At 36.5% G+C, this 21,545-nt stretch overlaps 1 protein-coding gene across 7 annotated transcripts in view; it reads left to right on the forward strand.

The window, feature by feature from the left end:
• TNRC6A (trinucleotide repeat containing adaptor 6A) overlaps positions 1-21,545 on the forward strand; it is a 50,805-nt gene that overhangs the window by 16,454 nt on the left and 12,806 nt on the right. For 5 of the 7 annotated variants that reach the window (XM_085312937.1, XM_085312938.1, XM_085312939.1 and 2 more), the window contains exons 4-11: positions 5,375-5,710; positions 10,603-10,650; positions 15,562-18,150; positions 18,760-18,924; positions 19,306-19,481; positions 19,778-19,858; positions 20,302-20,353; positions 21,226-21,368. In XM_085312937.1, coding sequence (XP_085169063.1) covers positions 5,375-5,710; positions 10,603-10,650; positions 15,562-18,150; positions 18,760-18,924; positions 19,306-19,481; positions 19,778-19,858; positions 20,302-20,353; positions 21,226-21,368 — 3,590 coding nt within the window. The remainder of the gene's footprint in view (positions 1-5,374; positions 5,711-10,602; positions 10,651-15,561; positions 18,151-18,759; positions 18,925-19,305; positions 19,482-19,777; positions 19,859-20,301; positions 20,354-21,225; positions 21,369-21,545) is intronic. The other 2 variants (XM_085312941.1, XM_085312943.1) reach the window with 1 other exon arrangement.

Here is a 21,545-nt window from a genome sequence, read left to right on the forward strand (position 1 = left end):
GTTATTCAAGAGGAATGTTTGAGTTTTGTTGTATAGTGCTCACATTAATAATCATGATGTATTTCTGCAGAATGAAATTTCATTATGAGATGAAATACCTTTTTGCACACATTTATATATGTGTGTATACACACACACACACACACACACACACACACACACTACCATAGTAAAATAATTTTTAAAAGACTAAACAGTAATGCTGATGTTGGTATTGTGGTTAGTAGCTCTGAATGCTTTTGTGCTTTGCAAAGCAATACAAGGTAGAACTGAAAACTTCTAACAGTTGTTGAGTTCTGAAATTCCCTGTTTTGTAGAAGGCAAAGACATAAAGTACTACATTTGTTACAGAACAGAATAAACTTTGAATCAACCACTGAAACAGAAAGTGCTTTTAAAAATAGCTGGGTGTGGAATTGAAATCTTTGACTCATATTTCCCACCTTGGAAACTTCTTATTCATTTTTTTCTCTGTCGAGTAAAATCATCCAAACATGCTAAGTCTTCTGCTTTTTTTTCTTACATAACTGCTTTACTCTATTGAAAAAAATGTTTTGTTAGCTTTAAAGCTTGAAAGTAAATAGCAAGAATGACCAGAATAATAAATGCTTGCTGTTAAAATTATCCATATAAATGCCATATAACTTACCTTTGTGCGGATCTTCAGGGGTTAATGAATTGGCAAACAGTTAGATATTTTCCAGATCAGCTAGCTGAGCTTACAGCTGCGGCCATTTTTCCACAACGAAAATTCTAGCCCTACATCTTACGTGTGTCAGCTTGAAAGCCAGACTTCCTCTGTTTGCCCTTCAGCATTCCAGCACTGACAACTCTTTGGGGCATGGCATGCAAGGAGAGTGTATTACAATACATTTTTAAGAGGTCAGCTTAAGCAGCATAAGAAGCAGCATTTAAATGACGGCTTGATGCTGTTCTTTGTGTGGTTTTGTAAATGATTTGATCTTTGTAAGCTGATTTTGTGCGAGTGAAACTGTTTTCCATCTGCATTACAGTTATTCAAACAGCTGCCATTTTTTTTTATTGGAGGGGGAGTTTAAGTCACTGGGCCCCTACTCCAGGAGGAGTTGGCAGGCAGCACTCCTGTAGCAGTAAAATGACACCATGCTTCTCCTCCATTTTCTAATGAAATCTGCAGAGTGGGAAAGCAACACAAGTTGGAAGCGTCTTTCTTTGGAATCTCTCTGTAAACTGTAACTTCACCATCCCCTGCTTTRTGGGTTTTCAGCAGGTTTGTTCTTTATCAACATTTGTCATTATTAATATTAATTTTTGTAAGTTTGCTACTACTAGTCAAGTAAATTAACTGTGATAGACTGCTAACGTAATCATCTTTCTACTTTAGCATAATTAAAAACAAAATACTGATGTGCAAAACAGTACTTTATTCAAACTTTTATTAAACAAGTTGCTTGTTTAATAACAAATTAAAAATACTACGATAAGGATTAAGATATGTTAGAATATATAATAGCCACAATGGAATATTAACATATTTAAAGAAAGACAGTTAACTGAGCTGGCTTAATTTTTGGAGAAGTTGTAGCCCAGAAAATATGTTCGACAGAATAAATTGGGTAGCTTAAAAGGCATTCTGGTACTTGGGGAGGTGAAGGGAGAATTCTGCTACACCTAAAAGTACTTCTGCTAAGTCTCAATTTGAAATTAACACACAAATGTAAACTGTACATATATTTGTTAGCAGAAAATCTGACCAGATAAAGTGGCTTTATTTAATTTGCTGGTCGTAGTAGGAAGAATACTATATTTGCTACAGAAATGTATATACATAACATGAGAAGTAGTTTTTGTAAACTATTTGTGAAGTCTTGTTTGTACTATAGCTAAGGGACTTGGCTTGGCAGATAYGAGCTTGTTTATTACTTGCACTATTTTATAATTGAAAATGATTTGGTTATCAGCAAGTCCACTAAATTTTGTTGTAATATACACTTTGTCCTAAAGCAGATGCAGTTAGGAAAGTGAAGTATTAAAATTGCTGCGTTGCRGTACTACCCTAAAGGCACTACTTTCAGCTCTGTTTGGAGAAGTCTCACAGAATGTCATATGTAAATGATTTTACTTTATCTGAGAGCAGCAATTGTACGTGAATKGAGTTAGTGGTAGGAAAACAATCTCTTTAACTGACCACATTATGGAATAGTGTATGTTGTATTAAGTCTTTTTAAGGAGTGCACTCTCTGCTTAAGCTGATGATTTAATAAAAAAAAAAAAAGAAAAAAGAAAGAAAGAAAGAAAAAAAAAACTTAAGTACAACATGCAAAAGGCTAAAGGATATGTTTGTCCCTGAGTGGTGCCATTATTATACAGCTGCTCTGTTGGATTGAGAATGATCTACTGGCTGTAAAAAGTGGTTGTTTTCTACGTGTTGTTGTCGTCAGCACACATCATATAGGCTGAACTATAAGCTGTGACATGTAATTAGTATGAATCAGTTTTGGTAGAAGGCATGTTGATAAAACAGATTAAAAGATTTGGGGAGCAGTTACACAGATTATAATATATTGGGAAGAAAAATGTTTGTTCTTATTTCAAGGCTTCTTATGGTACCTAGACAACAAAAATGTGATAATTGGTTATATCTTAAACTATTCACATTTTATTAGATATTTCGTGCTACCTTAGAAATATCTAATAAAGATTGCAGTTATTTTCAGCTATCCTCATTATTTTTTTAACCTGGAGATGCTAAAAGGAATAAATGGAAATACATTTGTATATAAAGACTGTTTTTTATACCTTTATAAATATTTATAAATACAAATACAAAGACTTTTATATTCCTGAAATTCAGTTTTGATCATAATTTGCTGATACAGTAGATGCATATGAAACATTGCCCAAAGAACCTGAATTATTTACTTATATTAATATAAGTAACAAGTTATATCAGTGGAATGTGGTATGATGCTAGTCATTTTATCATTACAAAGATATCTAATAGCTTTTGAATACCTTCTTTTCCCTGTGCTGTGGGCATTAGATTGACTTATGTCTTGGCCATTTCTCTACTTAATTCTGTCCTTCTCCAGTCAGCTGTGAAATAGAGTAGAAGTGGGTCACTGCTATGTCAGAGTAGTGGCAGCCAGCGGTACTATGGAGTGTGCGTGTTTGTAATCAGCTGAAATTGGGTGCTCCTCRCTGCCCTTGAAATTTCTATTGAAGGCCTTTCACAGGCCACCTGTGAAACAGCAACATGGCATGTGTTTAATTTTTTTCTACTTCTATCAAGTAATTTAAGCTTAACATTTCATTAAAATACAACTTAACTGCTGATTCTTAGGTGATGTTTTATTCTAAAGGCCTTTTATATTGAAATCATGTAGCTGCATTTTAATAGAAGTGGTGCCTATGACTGTAAAAAGAAAATGCGACTGTACTCAATTTGCTGCTTTAAACAAAAAAAGAGTTTGTTTTCATTCATGTTGTAATCCTGTGTGTGTTTCTGAAAATGAATGATAATATGGCCCTTTTCTCCTTCCCTTGTCTGCCTCGTCCTCCCTTCCCTCCCCCCCCCCAAAAAAAAAAAAAAAAAAAAAAGCCCCAGAAAACTACATTTTCCTTCACATAGTAAGTATTCCTTCTTCTGACATTCTGGAACATTATTAAATAGGGCTCAGGAAGAAAATGGTTTAAGGATGCTGCTCTTAAGTCACAAGCCTCATGTATGTTTAGATACTATCAATGTGCAAAATTATTCTTAAAAATAAATACAGCCCTTTAACTGAGGTGATTTGCACTCAGGCCACTAGTCCTATAACAGTGCAGAGTATGAACCCTTTTAGTCTCTAACAGTAGTGGCAGCTGAGTTTCCCACTTTCTCCTGGCATTTACTTTGTTACCTTCTACAGCCTGTTGCCACCTTAGTTAACAGCATTGCAGCAGTTTGCTGGAGCTGGTTCCTAAGCTTTTCAGTCCCGGGATCTCAGTGGGGGGACGGGGAACTTGAGATGACTTCTTACCCTAGATTATTTTTCTTCTCTGTTGGCTGCACAAGCCCCGAAGGTTGTATTGCTACTTTGTTTATGACAGCAGGGGAGGAAGACAAGAATGAGTGACCAGTAGTGAGCTGGGAACCTTTTTAGATATTTGTCACTAGAGAAATTTTATCATAAAACTGTGCCCTTACTCTTAGCAGCAGGTATGTCATGAATTGAATTACTTACTCCTTCAGTAACTTCTAAAACAACTAGYTTTGTTTTGGAATGTTGTCAACAGTGACTGTGGCTTGATCGCATATGTAGTGTGTCAAGGAAAGATATGACTGAGTCTTGAGGTATCTCTGAAAAGCTCAACCTAAATGTACGTATGGATACTTTAGCTAAGAAATTTGAAAAGACTGTTACTGTAGAAGTAATGTAAGGTGGGATTATAAGCATAGTTTGCCTATTACAGAGGCTGTGATGAATGATTTTACATTCTTTATTATGGCAGTGACGCTGGGAAACACACATCAAGTAGCTCATGTTATTCCTTGCTTTGCATGAAGCCTGGTTTACTAATAAGTTACCTAAATCTGAACACTTCTATACTTACTATCTTTATCTTTACACTGCTCAGGGGATGTTTACTAGATGTTGTATTTCTTCCTTAATTGAGCATTTTGTGTATGGTGTGTTTATCGTATACGGCTTCTCCTGCACGTTGTTTGGCCTTAACCTTACCTTGAAGTTACCAAGCTGTCAAGAGCATGAAAGATAATTTGGTCTTCAAGTTGAGCATTCAGCATTTTATCAGTGCAGGCAAACAGTCATGTCATATATGGTGGCTGCCTGTCCCACTAGCTCTTTCTGCTGCCTCAGGTTGGCTTGAGAGTATTGAATACATTTCCGTTTGGATGTTAGGCCTGATAAAACAGACCATTCTTAGCAGAGAGTTCTGCCTGTCCATGTTTATCTTGTGTGTTTTTTAGTGCTGAAACCATCAGATATTTTTGTATACCTAACACTTAAATTTCCCATTAAAGTAAGGTTTTTTTCATRCTTAGTGTTTCTTTATATAAGGTTTAAATGCTAGTACAAACTGATAGCTTTTAATGACAAATTGACACTCTATATAGAATGTTCRTTAGTGGCAGTATACTCTAATTGCAAACTTTGTTAGCAATGGGTAGCCAGACATGTTTTTACCTCTGGGACTGGGCTATTAAAGCTGTATGATTACAGAGTAACAGAGTTTTTAATAGGGAGCAAGTTACAAATTTACTTGGAAAAAGTGCTGCCGTTACATAATACATAAACACGTCTAAGCAACTATTATTAGTTTTCATTTTTTTCTAATTATTGTTCTTATGAATAACTTTGTTCAACTTTCTTTTTTGGGGGGGTGGGGATAGTGCCAGAACAAACAAAGACAAGTGTAAGCCAGCCTCAGCCTGTCACCTCTAACGGCACTTCCGCAGTAACCAGCACTAATAATAATGCCAAGCGGGCCACAGCCAACAATCAGCAGCAGCAGACCTTGCCTCGATACCCTCCTCGTGAAGTACCACCGCGATTTCGACACCAGGAACAGAAACAGCTTCTGAAACGAGGTCAGCAGTTACCAGTTATAGCTGCAAACCTGGGATCTACTCCTAAAGTATTAAACGGCCAATCGGGAGGCAGTACTGTCACAAATAAGCAGCCCGTGACCAACGGAGAAGTGCCGAACAGCAGCAAAAAACAGCCAGGTAAGGGGGAGGTAACTGATTTTCATTTAATTAAATTTGAATGTTTCAAACTCTGTTATTAATGAAATACTTAATCACAATATTAATTTTTTAATGTAAGCTATAGCATGATGAGATATTCTCCAGTGTTGTAGCTTAATGTTAAACACTGCAGAATACTTTCAGCCATCTTTGTGCTAGCTTCAGTCTGAAACTTAGTGCAGCTTAGTTGCTCATTCTTGCCAGTGGTGTACAATGGATGTATATCTGTTTTTGAACAGATCTTGAAGAAAGGGTGACTGCTATTACACATTCTGAATTTTCATTTTCATCGTAAGAATTGATCCAAGTATGGTTATAGTGCAAAGTATATCTTTATGTCTATTTGTAATACACAGGTCTTAGAAGTCTTTCAGTCAGTCTTCAGAGTGTTCTTAACAGCATCTCAAAACATTTTTTCCCCCCATCTAGAGATAAAAGTAGGACACAACTTGTTTAGAATACCAAAAAATGCTTTTCATTGTTAAGTCAGTTTTTTTTCATATTTGTGAAGCTTGACTGTCTTACAAAATTGATTAGGCTTTACCTTTATGATTATTGTTATTCAAGTACTGGTATCCTTTGCATCTTGGCTTGGTATGCCTTCTCGTCAAATACCTTTTAAAGAGTAATAAAACTTATCTTTTAGATGTGCATAATTTGCACTTCAGTGAATGCACTAGCATGTGTAGCTTACTGAAATTTGGGGAACAATAAAGACAGTCTACTTTTGGCTGAGAAAAAGAAGCTTTGCTTCTACGGATTTTTTTTGCAAAGGAATTTGGTATTAATGTATACAAATRTAATATGGACAAATATTTACTTATTTTGATACTTGTAATTGAATTTAGGTTTAGGCATTTACGTAGCAATGATGTTGCAAACCTTGTTCTACCACATGCAGCTTCTCCAGAAATTTTACTCAATTCTTAACATTTCTCAAAATTAGTATTTTGTCCTCTGCTAAGGATATGATTTCTAGGCCACTTCGGTTTAAAAAAAGGTAGGTTTTTTTTTTTTTTAGATTTCTGAAAAATAGGCTTGATACATCAAGCTCTGATTACATTTTGAGCTGTTCTGATTACTTACATTTTGAGTACTAGTTCTTTAATATTCTGTAAGCAGTCAAAGGGTTTGAGAGCAGCTTATCCACATGCTATTGGAGGAATGTTTTCAATATTATTTTCCAGTATTGTATTTGTCATGCACTGATAAAACTTTTTTTCTGCTCCAATAAGTAATTTTTGTGAAGTAGTTACTTTTTTGCTTCGCTTTTGTAATTGTTACTGGCTTCAGTGATGTCCTGAAATAATCTTTCATATACTTACATTTTTTTAAGATGAAATATTTTTTTCCAAAAATGCATCCTTTACTGATCAAATAAAAATTCACTCATAAATTAATGTCACCCTTTAAACAACCTTTTAAACTTCTTTGTTATTGATGAGTAAGTTGAACAAGACTGGACCCAATACTGACTGCTGGGGGACACGGCTAGCTACAGGCTTCCAACTAGACTCTGCTGTTGACAACTGTCTGAACTCTGCCTTTCAGCCAGTTCTCAATCCACCTCACCACACTCACCTAACACACACTTCCTGAGCTTACCTGTGAAGATGCTGTGGGAGACAGTGTCAAAAGCCTTGGTGAAGTCAAGGTAGACGACATCCACTGCTCTCCTCTCATCTACGCAGCCAGTCATTCCATCATAGAAGGCTATCAGATTGGTTAAGTAYGATTTCCYGTTGGTGACTCCATGCCGACTCTTCCTGATCACCTTTTCCTCCATATGCTTGGAGAATGACATCCAGGATGAGCTGTTCTGTCACCTTTCCAGGGATGGAGGTGAGACTGACTGGCCTGTAGTTTCCTGGGTTGTCGTCCTGTGGTCCCTTTTTTTTTTATGGGTGTTTCCTGGGTTTCCTAGTTTCATGGATTCCCTTTTTGAAGACTGGAGTGACATTAGCTTTCTCCCAATCCTCTGACACCTCTCCTGCTCTCCATGACCTTTCAAAGATGATGGAGAGTGGTATAGCAATAACATCCACCAGCTCCCTCAGTACTTGTGGTTACATCCCATCAGGGCCCATGGATCTGCGGGTGTCAAGTTTGCCTGAATGATCTCTAACTCAGTCCTCCTCGATCAAGGGAAAGTCTTCTGTTTTCCAGACTTCCTCTCTTTCTCCAGGCTCTGGGATTCCTGAGGGCCAGCCTTAGCAGTAAAAAAGTAGTTTGGCTCTTTGAATAATATGTTAACTGTTTGAATTTCATCAGTAGCATGTCTGCTTGTCCAGCTGGTAATTAAAAGTTTCTGAGAATCAGGAGAGAGAAAGATTGGCCAAACTGCTGTTGTCTAGAAATGTTTGCATTATCTATAATGTCCTGCCAGTCAGTGTACTGTCAGATCTCCTCTTAATTTTATGTGCTGAACTCAAGGTGCTCCCATAGTATGCAAGGTCAAAATTGATGAGTAGGGTTGGGGGGGTCACAGATGGGTTTCTTTGTGCCATGTACCTGTATGATTTAAACATAGTTTTCCTCTAGTATAATCAGGAATAGTGTCTGGTTTAGATATCTCGAGAGTTAATATTTGTAATATTCTCTGAGATATGTAGGTAAGGTGATAATGCAAATGAAAATACTTTTTCAGTACTGGATTTTTGTAGTAGTTTCAACAATCTTGTCTAATGAATTGCTTATAAACTAGTGTGGAGATGACCATAGTACAGCAGCTTGCAAGAGTAACTTGATGTCTGTTGCTAACCCTTAAATATGAAAGTAAATCTCCATAGTTCCTGTTTTAGCCACTAAAGGCAACTTTGGGGTACTATTGTTATCTCAAACTAAAGATGTCATGAAGTCTGACATAATCTGTAGGTCCATTAATTTTGAAAGGCTAACCATGTGCAGGCCTATTGGGTTAACACATTTTATGCTTTAACAGGGTATCTTTCAAGATCCTGAAGTTCTTGACTCTATTTCTAAGTATTTTTAATGGACTTTGGAATTAATATATCAAAATCTGAATTTTGGTTTTGAGTAGTTGTCAAATTTTCAGAGTCTATGAACTTAAACATAATTTTGGCAATACAATGAAAGTGAATGACTGAAGAAGTGAGAGCTGTCTACGTGCCCCTCTGTCCGTGTGGGTTACCCTGAGGTAGGCATTGTTCATCTGCTTATGCATCATTAGGGTTTTTCAGCACAATGTTTTAGGGCTAAAACAACTACTGTAGCTTGAAACATTTGACTGAAAATTGCTGAAATCAGTAATGACTCCAGTTGTTTTATCTGTTAGCGTAACTCTTGACAGATCCCTAAGTAGGATCTATCTGTGAGTTGTTCCTTACTTGTAACTTTTTGATAGGTGTTCTGCAAAAAATAAGGAAATATGAATATTGCTGTATTTACAGGCTTCGTTTAATTCCCCTGGCCATGGCAAGCTTTTATATCTTCAGTATTAGGAATTTTTTTTATATTAATTGACAACAGAAACCTTTTTGCTTTTATCTCTCATGGGCGGTCATCCTCTGTTTTGAGAATTACTGTTTTGTTTAGGAGTAAAGCTTAAAAAGGGTAGTTCTGTGTTTTGGGGTTTTTTTTAGCACATTTGGCATATCTTTTCAGTAAAGACTTATGAGTGAAGCTCATGCCATACAGTGCTTAGGAAATAGACACTGTTTCATTGTACCAGGAGGGTTATTTTAAGAAATCTGTACTTAAGTAGCTTTTTATCGGGACATTTTTCTACTAAATTCAGTTGTTTGCTTTTCTGAAATTTTCCCCTTTGTGTGAACTTTATATGGAAAGAAAGTCTTGAATGTTACTTTGTTTGTTTACCTTTATTCTTTGTAACACATCAGAATAGTTAGCTGGTTATTCTACCATAAAATGGTTCATATAGTGAACTAGAATATTTACCAGCAGTAATTGTGACTGTGGGACGGAACAAAACACAGGAGAGCCACCAGACTCTTGAGTTACTTGGTTTCCTCCTTTGACTTGGGTGGGTCTCACTTTCTTTTTGCTCCTTGTAGTGGAGCTGCAAAATGATGTTAAAATAGGAGGTTTTAGAAGTGAAAGATTCTTCTTGTTTTTTTTTTTTTTTTTTTTTTTTTTTTTTNGAGGGGGGGATATTTTAGGGGGAAAGAAGGAGGAAGTGAACAATTATCCAACTCTAAAATTTGAGTATTTGAAACTTCTACAACATCTGATCCCATATCCTGCCTGTGGGAAACTTAGGCAGAAGAAGCTATGAAAGAGTGATGCATGGATGTTCAGTATGAACACACTTAGGTTAAAGTTGGATGGTATTCAGTTATTTCTGTTTGCTATATCAAGTAGCAAAATAATGACTTCCAGGTAGAGGAAGTGTAGCAAGTTCATGACACTGAACAGTAAAGTTGCAGGGCTGATGTCTGAAATTCTATGGTTACAACAATCAAAAATTAGTTAATTTTGGCTTTAATGACTGCAACTCCTTCCTCTCTTTTCTATAAATCAAGTTTTTAAAATTAAGGACATCTTAAATTGGTTAATTAAAATGTCAAATGTATAAAAACTAGTAGTGGAAGCATTTAGTAAAAGCAGCAAAATTGTTGTTTATTAATTTTCTACATGCAGTGCTTTAAGTTTGATATCAGCGTRTCTTCCCTTCTGACATTTTTCAGAGCTGTGAGTAAAAATTGCTTGTCACCAACATGATTAGTAAGACTGAGAGATGGCTCTCTAAGAGAAATCTTTCATAAAAAAGAAATGATGACAAATGGTTTAAAAGCAGTGAGTGGTTTGGGGACTGTTCTCAAAGACCTAGTTTACTTAAGTAACAATTCCGTAATTTTCTTTTTTTTYYTTTTTTTTCTTTTTTTTTGTAGGCATGCCTCCCATTCGGGACTTGGTGAGCCACTCCCCTAACCAGTCAGGTGATGCATAGCTATTTAAATCTCACGTTTGTCTCGCACTGCATTTGTGTTCTTAGTAGTAGTTTCACACAATTCTCTCTTTTTCTTTTTTTTTTTTTTTTTTGGCTTTGGCGTATCTGTTTTTCAATAGCATATTTTCTCTGTGCCTTTACATAATGCATTTTGTTAAAGGTTTTTAATTTTCTAAAATATATTGGAATTCATACAGAAAAAACAGCTATTTGAAGCCTTAAGTATGGCACCTTAATTTTAAAATACTGTGAGTAGATATTTTTTCTCTCTTTATGCTTATATGATAAATAGCCTCTTGTTGGTCTTAAATTGAACAATCTATGCAAACTTGTCTTTAATATTAGAGACACTTCACAGCAGCATGGAAGAAACTAAGTCACTGCAGTTCTAGTCTGTGGGCCTTCCTGCTGTGAATGCCAAGCTTATGCTGGGGTGCATGTACTTGAGGACCTAAAGCTGTGCATGCTGTTTACTAGATAACTAATTGTAAGGAACACTTGCTCTTTATTTTTAACCAAAGTTGGCATGACTGCTCTGTGAGGCTTGGGAATGTGCCACGCAAAATACTCTGGAGTAGCACAGTGGTTTGAACTGTCTCTGTTTCTGGCAGCACCTTATACTCAATAGACTGATGTGAATAGAACGCTTAGGAGAATATTTCATATTGGGTCTCTTCTGTTGAAGTGTGTGCTCAAAAGGGATAGTGTTAATCCTCCTATCCTGCACTCTCCTGCCATCTCCTCCCTTGTGTTGGATTTAGCCACACAGTGAGTTGGTTCAACTGCTTCACGTGATGGAAAATTAATGGAAGTGAGATTGTTGGGTTTTCCATAGCATCAGTGAGTTGTCCTGACTCACCACACTGCTACATGAGCACTAGATCCAGAACAAGGAAGGGACTAAAACCATACTGGGATAAGAAAGGAGAGAGTGCAGGACTGTGCCTTTTAGAGAGCTGCCAGTTGGGCAAGTTAAGTATAAAGGGACGCTATATTCTTATACTAACGACTTTCCTGTCCTGCACTAACAAGCAGGGAAACTATTTCAGAGGCAAACAGCTACATGTACTAGTTCTTGGATTGGAGTACTTAAGACAACAAAAACGGACTTCAGGACCTTCAGACCTGCTCTACCACAGAGGAGTAGATACCTGATGTTAACAAATAAAGTTTTTAATTTTTTGCTTTTGGCATTTCATAACAAATGTGCTCTTTAGCTTGTTCACTAAAGTGAATTTTTTCATAAGGATCAAAGGTACTACACCTGGGAAGGTATAGTATTGGCATTCTGTGTGCACCAATATACACTGTAACTACAAAAGGAGACAGAGGGAGCAAAATTAAAGTATTTCTTAATTTGTGTTTCCCAGTCCTACTGTTCAGTTTAAACAACATGATGGTACTTCAAAACAAAAAAAAGTTCTCCTTAGACAATATATACTGCAAACCTGTAGGGGTTAATTCATAACTACAGTGTGTTAAGTTATTTAATGACAAATTACTGAAAAAAAGTTTTAGCAGATTAGTGAAGTTCAGGAAACTCAGGTTTGTGTAAATCTTTTGCCCAGTATTTAAATGGTAAAAGTTCAGTTGCAGTTTCCAAGTAGTTTGGGGGAGAAAACTGTAGTAGTAGAACTACAGACTGTTATTGGCCAGTTTTGCTGTGCACCAGATGTAGTATATCTGTAAATTTTTGTGATAGCTGTCAGATATGAAAAATCAGAGATAATAGCTTGCTTATTCATTATTTTTATATTTAATTTTAGGAGTTCCTGGGTTTCAGGGATTTAAATAGGAATGCTTCAGAATACTTTCTAATGCAAGAAGTCACCAGCACATGTGTAGAAAGATTATTAGTCAAGGTAGTTTTACATGTGATAGGATAAGGTTCTGCATGACTAAAATTTAATCATTGTACTGTGTTGATATACTGTGCTTGTTACAAACTGTATTGCATCTAAGTTATCATAATAGAATTTCAGCCAACTACAAGCTTGCATTTTATGTATTCTGTTACTGTGCAAACTAGGGTTTACAGTTTCACTCTGGCCTGTAGTCATAACCTGTCTCTTCCCTCACCTTGAATTCAGGTAGTCTAGTTGCCCACATGTATTCTCTTGCTGTTTTTAAAATTGATTGTGTTACTGACAATGGTTATGTAATGAAGACTTTGTTACAACAGCTTGATGCTGTTGACTTACTGTTTTGTTGGAGGGTGCAAACAACTCTTAAGCTGATTGTTCTTTAATATAGGTTGAATGTTATATCTGAGGGCTTGTAGGATTGTTGCTGAGATATTATAGATTTTTTTTTTTTTTCAGTGGCAAATTAGTAGGTTGGTTCTGGGTTATGTTCACCTGAATGACTGTTTTCACAAGGATGCCATGTGATTCTGTTTTGTTCTTCCAGACTGTGGAGCTGCCAAGTGCTTCTAATCACTGCAGCCCTATTTCTACCTACTACAGGTCTTTACTGCTACAGTTTGTTCTTCCAGAGTCCTGTGCCAGCATCCTTCTTTCTCATGTTTTTACCTGTCATCTGAAACTTAACTGATTGTTTTGACTCTTAACCTTCCTTCATCCTGGATGGGATGTTAGGGTTGGGTAGTTCTTGTTCTCTGTTACTTCAGGCTTTTTATTTATTTATATTTACTTTTTTAAACTTTAGAGCAGATAATGTTGATATTAAAAATACACTAGAACTTGTTGTGTATCAGTGTGATATTCACTAAGCTTAAGTTTAATGGTAAAGTTTAAGCTTTCCTGATCTGTTTCTTCCTGTTTTTTGTGGATTGTCAAGATCACAAATTCAAGTACTGTGGTATTTGAATTTCTCATGTTCTAATTAAAAGCGTTTTCTTGGGCTTTCTGCTTCTCATGGTGTTGTGAAACCCCTTTTGAAAGACCAAAGCACTAAAGCAAGGTCCTTTTTTTTTTTTAAAAAAAAAAAAAAAAAAAAAAAGAATCTACGCCAGCTGTACTTCCCTTCAGATTGGTCCGTCAGTCATGCTTACACAAAATACCGTATCAGCTATTTTTTAGTTGATGCAGAGCACTACCAAATTATCTCTAGGTGTCCCTAGATACTTATTTGTTTCTGAATTGGGCTATTGCCAAAAGTCTTATGCTGTGTACAGTTTAACTTCTGCTAAGCTACGTGGCAATTTGAATAACATTTTTAATAGAACAGTTGCAATTTGTTTACCTGTTACTGAACAGCACCTAAGGAATTGGTGGGGATAGGGGCTTGGGACTTCACTTCACGTACAGAATTGGCTTGTAGAAGCTTCTGCCTTGTAGAAGGGAGAAACTGGCAAGGGCAACAGCTTCCGTTCAAGCTTTACCATTAAAACATGTTTCTTGGAAACATGAGAATCTTGTAAATTAGTGTGATATTTTAAAAGTAGCCAACCCCTAAATGTCTTTAAAAAAAAAAAAAAAAAAAAAAAAGCTTTTGAGACAAGTAAAGGATTGGTAGTTCTACCTTGCATTACTATTGACACTGTTTGCTAATATGAAGAGGTAAAATTTCATAAAGGTATTTGGTCAAAATGACCATCTTTGTCTAACCAGATGTAAGGCAAGATTTCATATGCTGTAAAAATCCATTAACAATGAGTAGGAACTGGAGAAGCTTTTTTTTCCTTTTATCTTCAGGTACATGCGTTTTGAATATTCAAAGTAAAGGCCAAACAGTATTTGTTACAGAAAAAGAGTATTTTAATGAATGAAGAAGCATGGCTTGCTAAGTACACAACAACTAAGTATGTACTATACAGTTATTCTTTCAGTTCAGGCAAATAGTAAGTAAAAAAAAAAACAAAAAAWAAAACTCCACTGAAAGACTTTGTTCTTGTATTCTGTTATTCTRTTAGAAGTGAGTAGTTGCCAACTTTATTACTGTTTGTCACATGCTTCACGCTTTTATAGATTTGTCTTCCAGTGCACCTATCTGACTATGCTTGATTTTTAAATCTGATGGGGATGGAAATTTGAGGCCTCTACAGTAAGGCTTAAAGAGCACAAGATAACATAATATGGTAAAAATTGGGTATTTTAAAGTGCTATACCAACACAAATAATACAGATTTGAATCACAGAACTCTTGCATTTCAAAGAACAAATGAAAATTGGCAGCATTTATTTTGTAGCATATACTTCATAGTGCATATACTTAACTGTGAAAAATTTATAAGTGAATTGCAATGCATTTCTTCTGGAGTTCTGCACATGATCAGCTTTTCTATTGAAAAAGAAATGGTAGTTCTTGTATAAATGAAAATAAGAATTGCCAGTTCAACCACAGCCTGTAATCTGTACTGCTGAAACAGAGGTTTGTTAAGATTGGCCTTGTAATTTTGTGTGTGTGAAGGTTGTGTAAAAGAAAGTGTCTTAAATAATCTTGCACTTAAAAAAAAATCCACACTTAACATAATGTCTTTGAATGATGTTTCTTTGTTTCTCTGGCTATTGTCACATAGCAATTGCTACTCCTGGGTCAGTTTAATATCCTATTTAGATTTCTAGCTTTCAGGATCTCTTTGGTTTTTGTATACTGTTGTAGTTTTTAATGTGTAAGTTGTTTTTTTTCATAAAATATTTTGCATATGGTGATATAGAGGGGTTCTTTTTAGATGCCATTTCTCTGGTAAGAAACCTTTTAGATGTGTTGCTTCATGCAAAAGTGCAGCTTCGCATGCTAGTGAGAAGTGTTCTAGGTAATGCATAAGGAATTGTTTTGAACAGCTATACTGTAAAACTTTTTTCATAATCTTCTGACTGTAGTGTTAAAATATGCAAAACAATTATTAGTGTTTTTATACTTTTTTGTCTCTTCTGTTTAATGAAGTAATAATACTGAATTTATAATAATGCTCTTGGACTTTTCTTCCTCTCTTTAGATCTGAACCACAGTGGTCTAGGATCCCATTATGAAAATTCTCACTGGGGACCAGTCTCTTCAAATAGTGACTCCAGCACAAACTGGGATAAAGTTATTGTAGACGGCTCTGACAAAGAAGCATGGCCATCAATCACTGGCAGTGACCCAGAGTTGACATCAGAATGTATGGACACTGACTCTGCCTCTAGCTCTGGGTCAGAGAGAAATCTCGTTATAATGGCTTCAGGGAGCACAGGTGGTGAAAATGATGGCATTCGAAATGGCATTGGACATGGTTCTCAAAATAAGTTTGTGGTTGGTAGCAACAGCAATAATGTGGGCAATGGAAGTATTAATGGGCCATGGGGTTTGTCCCATGGAACCCTAATAAGCACATGTCAAGTTTCTGTGGATGCTCCTGACAGCAAATCTGAAAGTAGCAACAATAGAATGAATGCTTGGGGCACCATAAACTCTTCATCAAATGGAGGGTTAAATCCAAGCACTTTGAATTCAAATGGCAACCATGGTGCCTGGCCTGTATTGGAGAACAATGGACATGCCCTGAAAGGGTCTGTAGGGAGTGGTAATTCTGGCACAAATATTCAGTGCAGTACCATAGGTCAGATATCTAATAATCAGAGTATTAACTCTAAAGTGGGTGGTTCAGCCCATGGTTCCTGGGGAAGCCTTCAGGAAAATTGTGATTCTGAAGTAAATGGTACAAGGAAGGTTTCATTCAGTGGGCAACCTCAAAACCTTAACACTGAAATGAATGGACCAAATAACACTACTAACTTTATGACCTCTAGTTTACCAAACTCTGCTGGTTCAGTGCAGATTAACGAACTGCCTAATAATACAGGGCATGGGGCCTGGCGTGTGAGCACAATGAATCATTCTCAGATTCAGGCCTCTCCAGTTACAAATGGCACTTCCATTTCTCATCTTAGCAATGGTGAGGCAAAAAGTGGTGGATCTTACGGTACTACATGGGGTGCCTATGGTTCTAATTACTCTGGAGACAAATGTTCAGGCCCAAACAGCCAAGCTAATGGTGACACTGTGAATGCAACTCTAATGCAGCCAGGCATTAGTGGGCCTGGCAGCACTAACTTTCAAATCAATGGGAATAAAGGAGGAGGGGTATGGGAGGCAGGGACAGTCAACTCCCAGAATATGCCATGGGGAAGTGGAAATGGTGCAAGTGCTGGCGGAAGTAGAAGAGGATGGGGCAACCCTGCACAAAACACTGGCACTAACATTTCAAATGGGGAATGGAGTAAACTGTCTAGTAATCAGCATTCCAATGAAAGTTTAAATGGAAATAGTAGGAAGTTTACAAATGGATGGAAATCTACTGAAGAGGATGACCTTAACAGCCAGAGTTCTGCTGCATCTCAGATAACTGAGCAGAACAGCGCATGGGCCAAAACAGGTACGGGGGATAGCGAAGGTAGTACGGAGAGCACTGGATGCCATGAAGATAGAGCAACTACAGAAGGACAGTCTCGAGAGAGAAGAAAAGTTGACCAGCATGCATTACTCCAAAGTATAGTGAACAGAACTGACTTAGATCCACGTGTCCTTTCCAACTCTGGTTGGGGACAGACTCCAATCAAACAGAACACTGCCTGGGATACCGAAACATCACCAAGAGGTGAAAGAAAAACTGACAATGGGACAGAGGCCTGGGGAGGCTCTGTGACACAGACTTCCAGCTCAGGGGGATGTGTGGATAGACCTAGCCCTAATAATAATGATACCTCATCTGTATCAGGGTGGGGAGATCCAAAGTCTGCTTCAAGGTGGGGAGACTCCAAAGGGTCGAACAGCCAAGGGGGGTGGGAAGAGGACTCTGCTGCTACAGTAATGGTCAAGAGCAATCAATCATGGGGAAGTGGCAAAGAGGAAAAGTCATCTTGGAATGATGCACAGAAAATCAAACAGGGATGGGTAGATGGACAAAAGGCCAGCCAGGGTTGGACAGTTTCTACCAGTGAGAGCTGGGGAGAAAATTCAAGAAATAACCATTGGGGTGAGGCCAAAAAATCGAGTTCAGGAGGTAGCGACAGTGACAGATCAGTATCTGGTTGGAATGAGCCAGGTAAATCAAATTCTGTTACTTGGGGAAGCAGTAATACAAACCCAAATAATACATCAGGATGGGATGAGCCTGCAAAGTCCAATCAGAACCAGGGCTGGGGAGACCCTCCTAAATCCAATCAGCCTCARGGTTGGGGGGATTCATCAAAGCCAATCAACTCTCCAGAATGGAGCAAACAAGATGTTGGATCTTGGGGAACGCCACCTGCCACCAGTAAACCACCAGGATCAGGCTGGTTGGGAGGACCAATGCCAACACCAGCAAAGGAGGAAGAACCCACGGGCTGGGAGGAGCCATCCCCTGAATCAATACGCCGTAAAATGGAAATTGATGATGGAACTTCTGCTTGGGGTGATCCAAGCAAATACAACTACAAAAATGTGAATATGTGGAATAAAAATGTCCCAAACAGTAGCAGCAGTTCAGACCAGCAAGCACAGGTACATCAGCAGCTACTGTCTTCAAGTGCCATGTCTAGCAAAGAGAGCAGTTCTGGTTCTGGTAAGACTTGATTTTACACAAATTTGTGCTTTTGATTAATTGTAAAACAGTTTTTCTGTTTTTACATCACATAACAGTATTTTAGTTTAAAAGTAGAAAGCATAAGGTAGCAATGACTTTATTTATTCCTTAAAAAAATCTTTTCCTTCAGAAAGTAAGTATCATTGTCGGCACAAATAAAGTGCTAATATAGCTTTACACTCAAGATCAGGCTTTCCAATCTTGTAGATCTGGGGACAGTGATTAATGATAATTGTTGATGAGTGTGTGTGTGTTATGTGGAGTATTTTATGCTCTGCCTCTTTTTCATCTGTGAAAAGTAATAACTTAAGAGTAGTTCCTGGAACCTAAGATCTTAAAAATCTATGTAATCAAAATGTAATTCTTTACATTCGGAACTTAGGTGTTTTTATTGTTTTTTGGGGGTATTTTTAGGAATAGCTTGTAGTTGCAATATTTACCTTGATAAAAAATATATATATATAAATTGCATAACAGGCATTTTATTCTATGTTAGGGATTTAGAAAAAGTAAATTACTTGATTCTTTTAAATATCTTTCTAAATCTTGTTCAAAAAACACGTCAATAATTCATACCCTTTTAAAAAGGTTGGGGAGAGCCTTCTACTCCAGCCACTACAGTAGATAATGGAACTTCAGCGTGGGGTAAACCCATGGATACTGGTACTAGCTGGGGAGAACCCATCAGTGATGCAGCAGGCACCTCTGGTTGGGGAAATGCTTCTCTTGGTCAACAGGCTTCAAATAAASCTGGTGAGTGTTTTTTCATCGTCTTTGAGTAAAGATACATGTGGAAGGTGCAGTACTAATCCGGAAGCTTTATATGTGGATTTTTTGAAGGCTTGTATCTTGACATTAACATAAAGCTAAGTTGTCTGTCTGACTTAAGGGCAATCAGTTGACACTGATGCTAATACCATTTTTATTTCCTTTTCTAACARAGTAGCTGCAGATGACTGTTTCTTCTCTTCCCTTCACCAACAAAACTGTTAATAATTTAAAGCGTGYCACGGTTAAATAATACTGTTCTGCTTTGGTTTGCTGTAGCATATTTAGGTCATAACAGCTGGCTTGCTTTGAGATTATTGTTTGAAATGTTAGTGTGGTCGGTTTTTATTTGTTTTTTGCAACCAGGGCCTAAATCTATGCAAGATAACTGGTGTGGAGATGATATGCCATTGACAGGCAGTCGTCAGACCAGTTGGGAGGAAGAAGAGGATGTAGAGATTGGAATGTGGAATAGCAGTTCATCACAAGAAGCTAACCCGTCTTTAAATTGGCCACCATATATGAAAAAAATGCCTACAAAGGTAATTCTGACTTTTTAGATGTCATGCCCAAATGTAAGAATGCAAGTAGGCCATGGAAAAGAGGAGAGGCTTAAAAAGGTTCCTGAGAACTATTTCCTTGTTCTGTAAACTAATTCGCATTGAAGGCTGAGCCAAGGCTTTTGCACTGTTGTTTTTGCACCAAGTCAGAATTGAGACCTGCACTGAGTAGAATAATATTGGGCTTTAATCTTTGCTCACAATATTTTATGATGTAATTTAAGTAGTAAGTAGTAGAAATCTTCCAGGTATCATAGGAATCCCTTTTTATTTTTAAGGGAATAATGAAAGGTGGAAATAAGCAAGATGAGACATGGATCAATCCATTCATTAAGCAATTCACAAATCTCAGTTTTTCAGTAAGTATTACACCTTTGCCTAGCTTAACTATCTTCTTAGTATAAGTTATAGTGCACAAAGCTGAAAATGCTTAATTGTCTAGTGTTTATTTTTGTCATGTTTTTCTTTTGCTTCYGTTGTTCTCCCCACTGTCCCCTATGCCTTTTCTTCTTTACTTCCTCAATACAAAAGACTATTTACTCATTAAAAAAAAAAAAAATTTCTTAAATGGTACCCAGGTATTCATCCAGTAGTCTGTTGTACTTTGTTACATAGGTATTTTGATGAAGACACCTGTTTTCAATTGAGTAGCAAGTACTGGGAGGAAATATTTCAAAATTGCACCTGCTTTGTTTTGATACTTCTTTTTTCCTGCAGGTTTTGAGTTGAAATAGTGTATTTGAATCTTTTATTTTGTAAAAAGATTATTATTAAATAATCATGATTCATTTTATTACTTCAGAGAGAATCACCAGAGGAAACCATACAGAGCAATAAGATGGACATGTCTGGAGGTGAGCATAGGAAAAACCTAGATGGATTTTAAAGCTTTTGCATTTCTTTTCAAGTTTTTTTTGTTTGTTTGTTAAGCAATTAACAGAAAGATGTATACTAAAAAAACTCATTCCCTTAAAGAAAAAAAAAAGTGCTTATGGTAACATTGCATACCTGAATCATCTGGTTGCTGCAGAAACTTTATCCATAAATCAAGCTAACCTTATACATACAGAATTGGCATGAAAGAACATTTTTTTAAATATAAGTATGTTGTTATCTTGTTAACATTATTAAATATAAACGAGATGTTCATAATGGCACTCTTGTGGTTCATTCTCAGAAACACATTTTCAGTTCCCAWGTATGTTAATTCTAAATTATTTGGGAAGTATGTAACTTGAGGGTAAAATCATATGTGAATAGTTATTTTTATTTGAAACTGTTTACTGTTATGAATGATTCTTCTAGCAAATAAAAAACAATATAATTATATTAATTGAAATATACATTTTATAACAGTAGAATTTTTAATAAAGAATGAATTGTAGCATCTAATTTTATAGTTACACTTTTAAAATACATTTTTAAGATAGGTATTTTCACTTATGCTCTACTTTGTGTAATTAAATTGTTCTTTGCACTTCAGATTTAAATATTAATGTTATTCAAAAACTTCATATTTAAACTATTTTAAATCGGAATTTAAAACATCCKCTTGGAAAGTAATTCTGCCACTACATTAAGTAAAGTATTAAACAGAGTCCTTTAGTACCATGCATATTTAATTATTCTGGGCCATCTAGAAGATCAAATGATGAAAGATAAATTTTAAAAATTGCTTAATAAAGTGTGGGGATTTTGTTTTTGGTTTGTTTTTTTTTTTCTTCAGGGATTTTGCAAGATAAACGAATGGAGATAGATAAACATGGCCTGAATGTTGGAGATTACAATCGTGTGGTTGGAAAAGGCCCTGGTTCTCGTCCTCAGATTTCCAAAGAGTCTTCCATGGATCGCGGTCCTTATTTTGATAAGGTTAGTAGCTACCTAGCTGATGAATACTTCCAAAAATCTCTGACTCAGACAGCATTCTCAGTTTTACATTCTAAGTAAATATCTATGATCTCCTTAGCTTTCTGCATTTAGTAGAGAGAGAAGTTGGGGCTTTCTTGATAATTAGTAAAACATATTTTGTTCTTTTTAACTTACTGA

This window comes from Rhea americana, unplaced genomic scaffold (assembly GCF_003343005.1).
Source record: "Rhea americana isolate MKP2758 unplaced genomic scaffold, rheAme1 scaffold_370, whole genome shotgun sequence".
NCBI classification, from domain to species: domain Eukaryota; kingdom Metazoa; phylum Chordata; class Aves; order Rheiformes; family Rheidae; genus Rhea; species Rhea americana.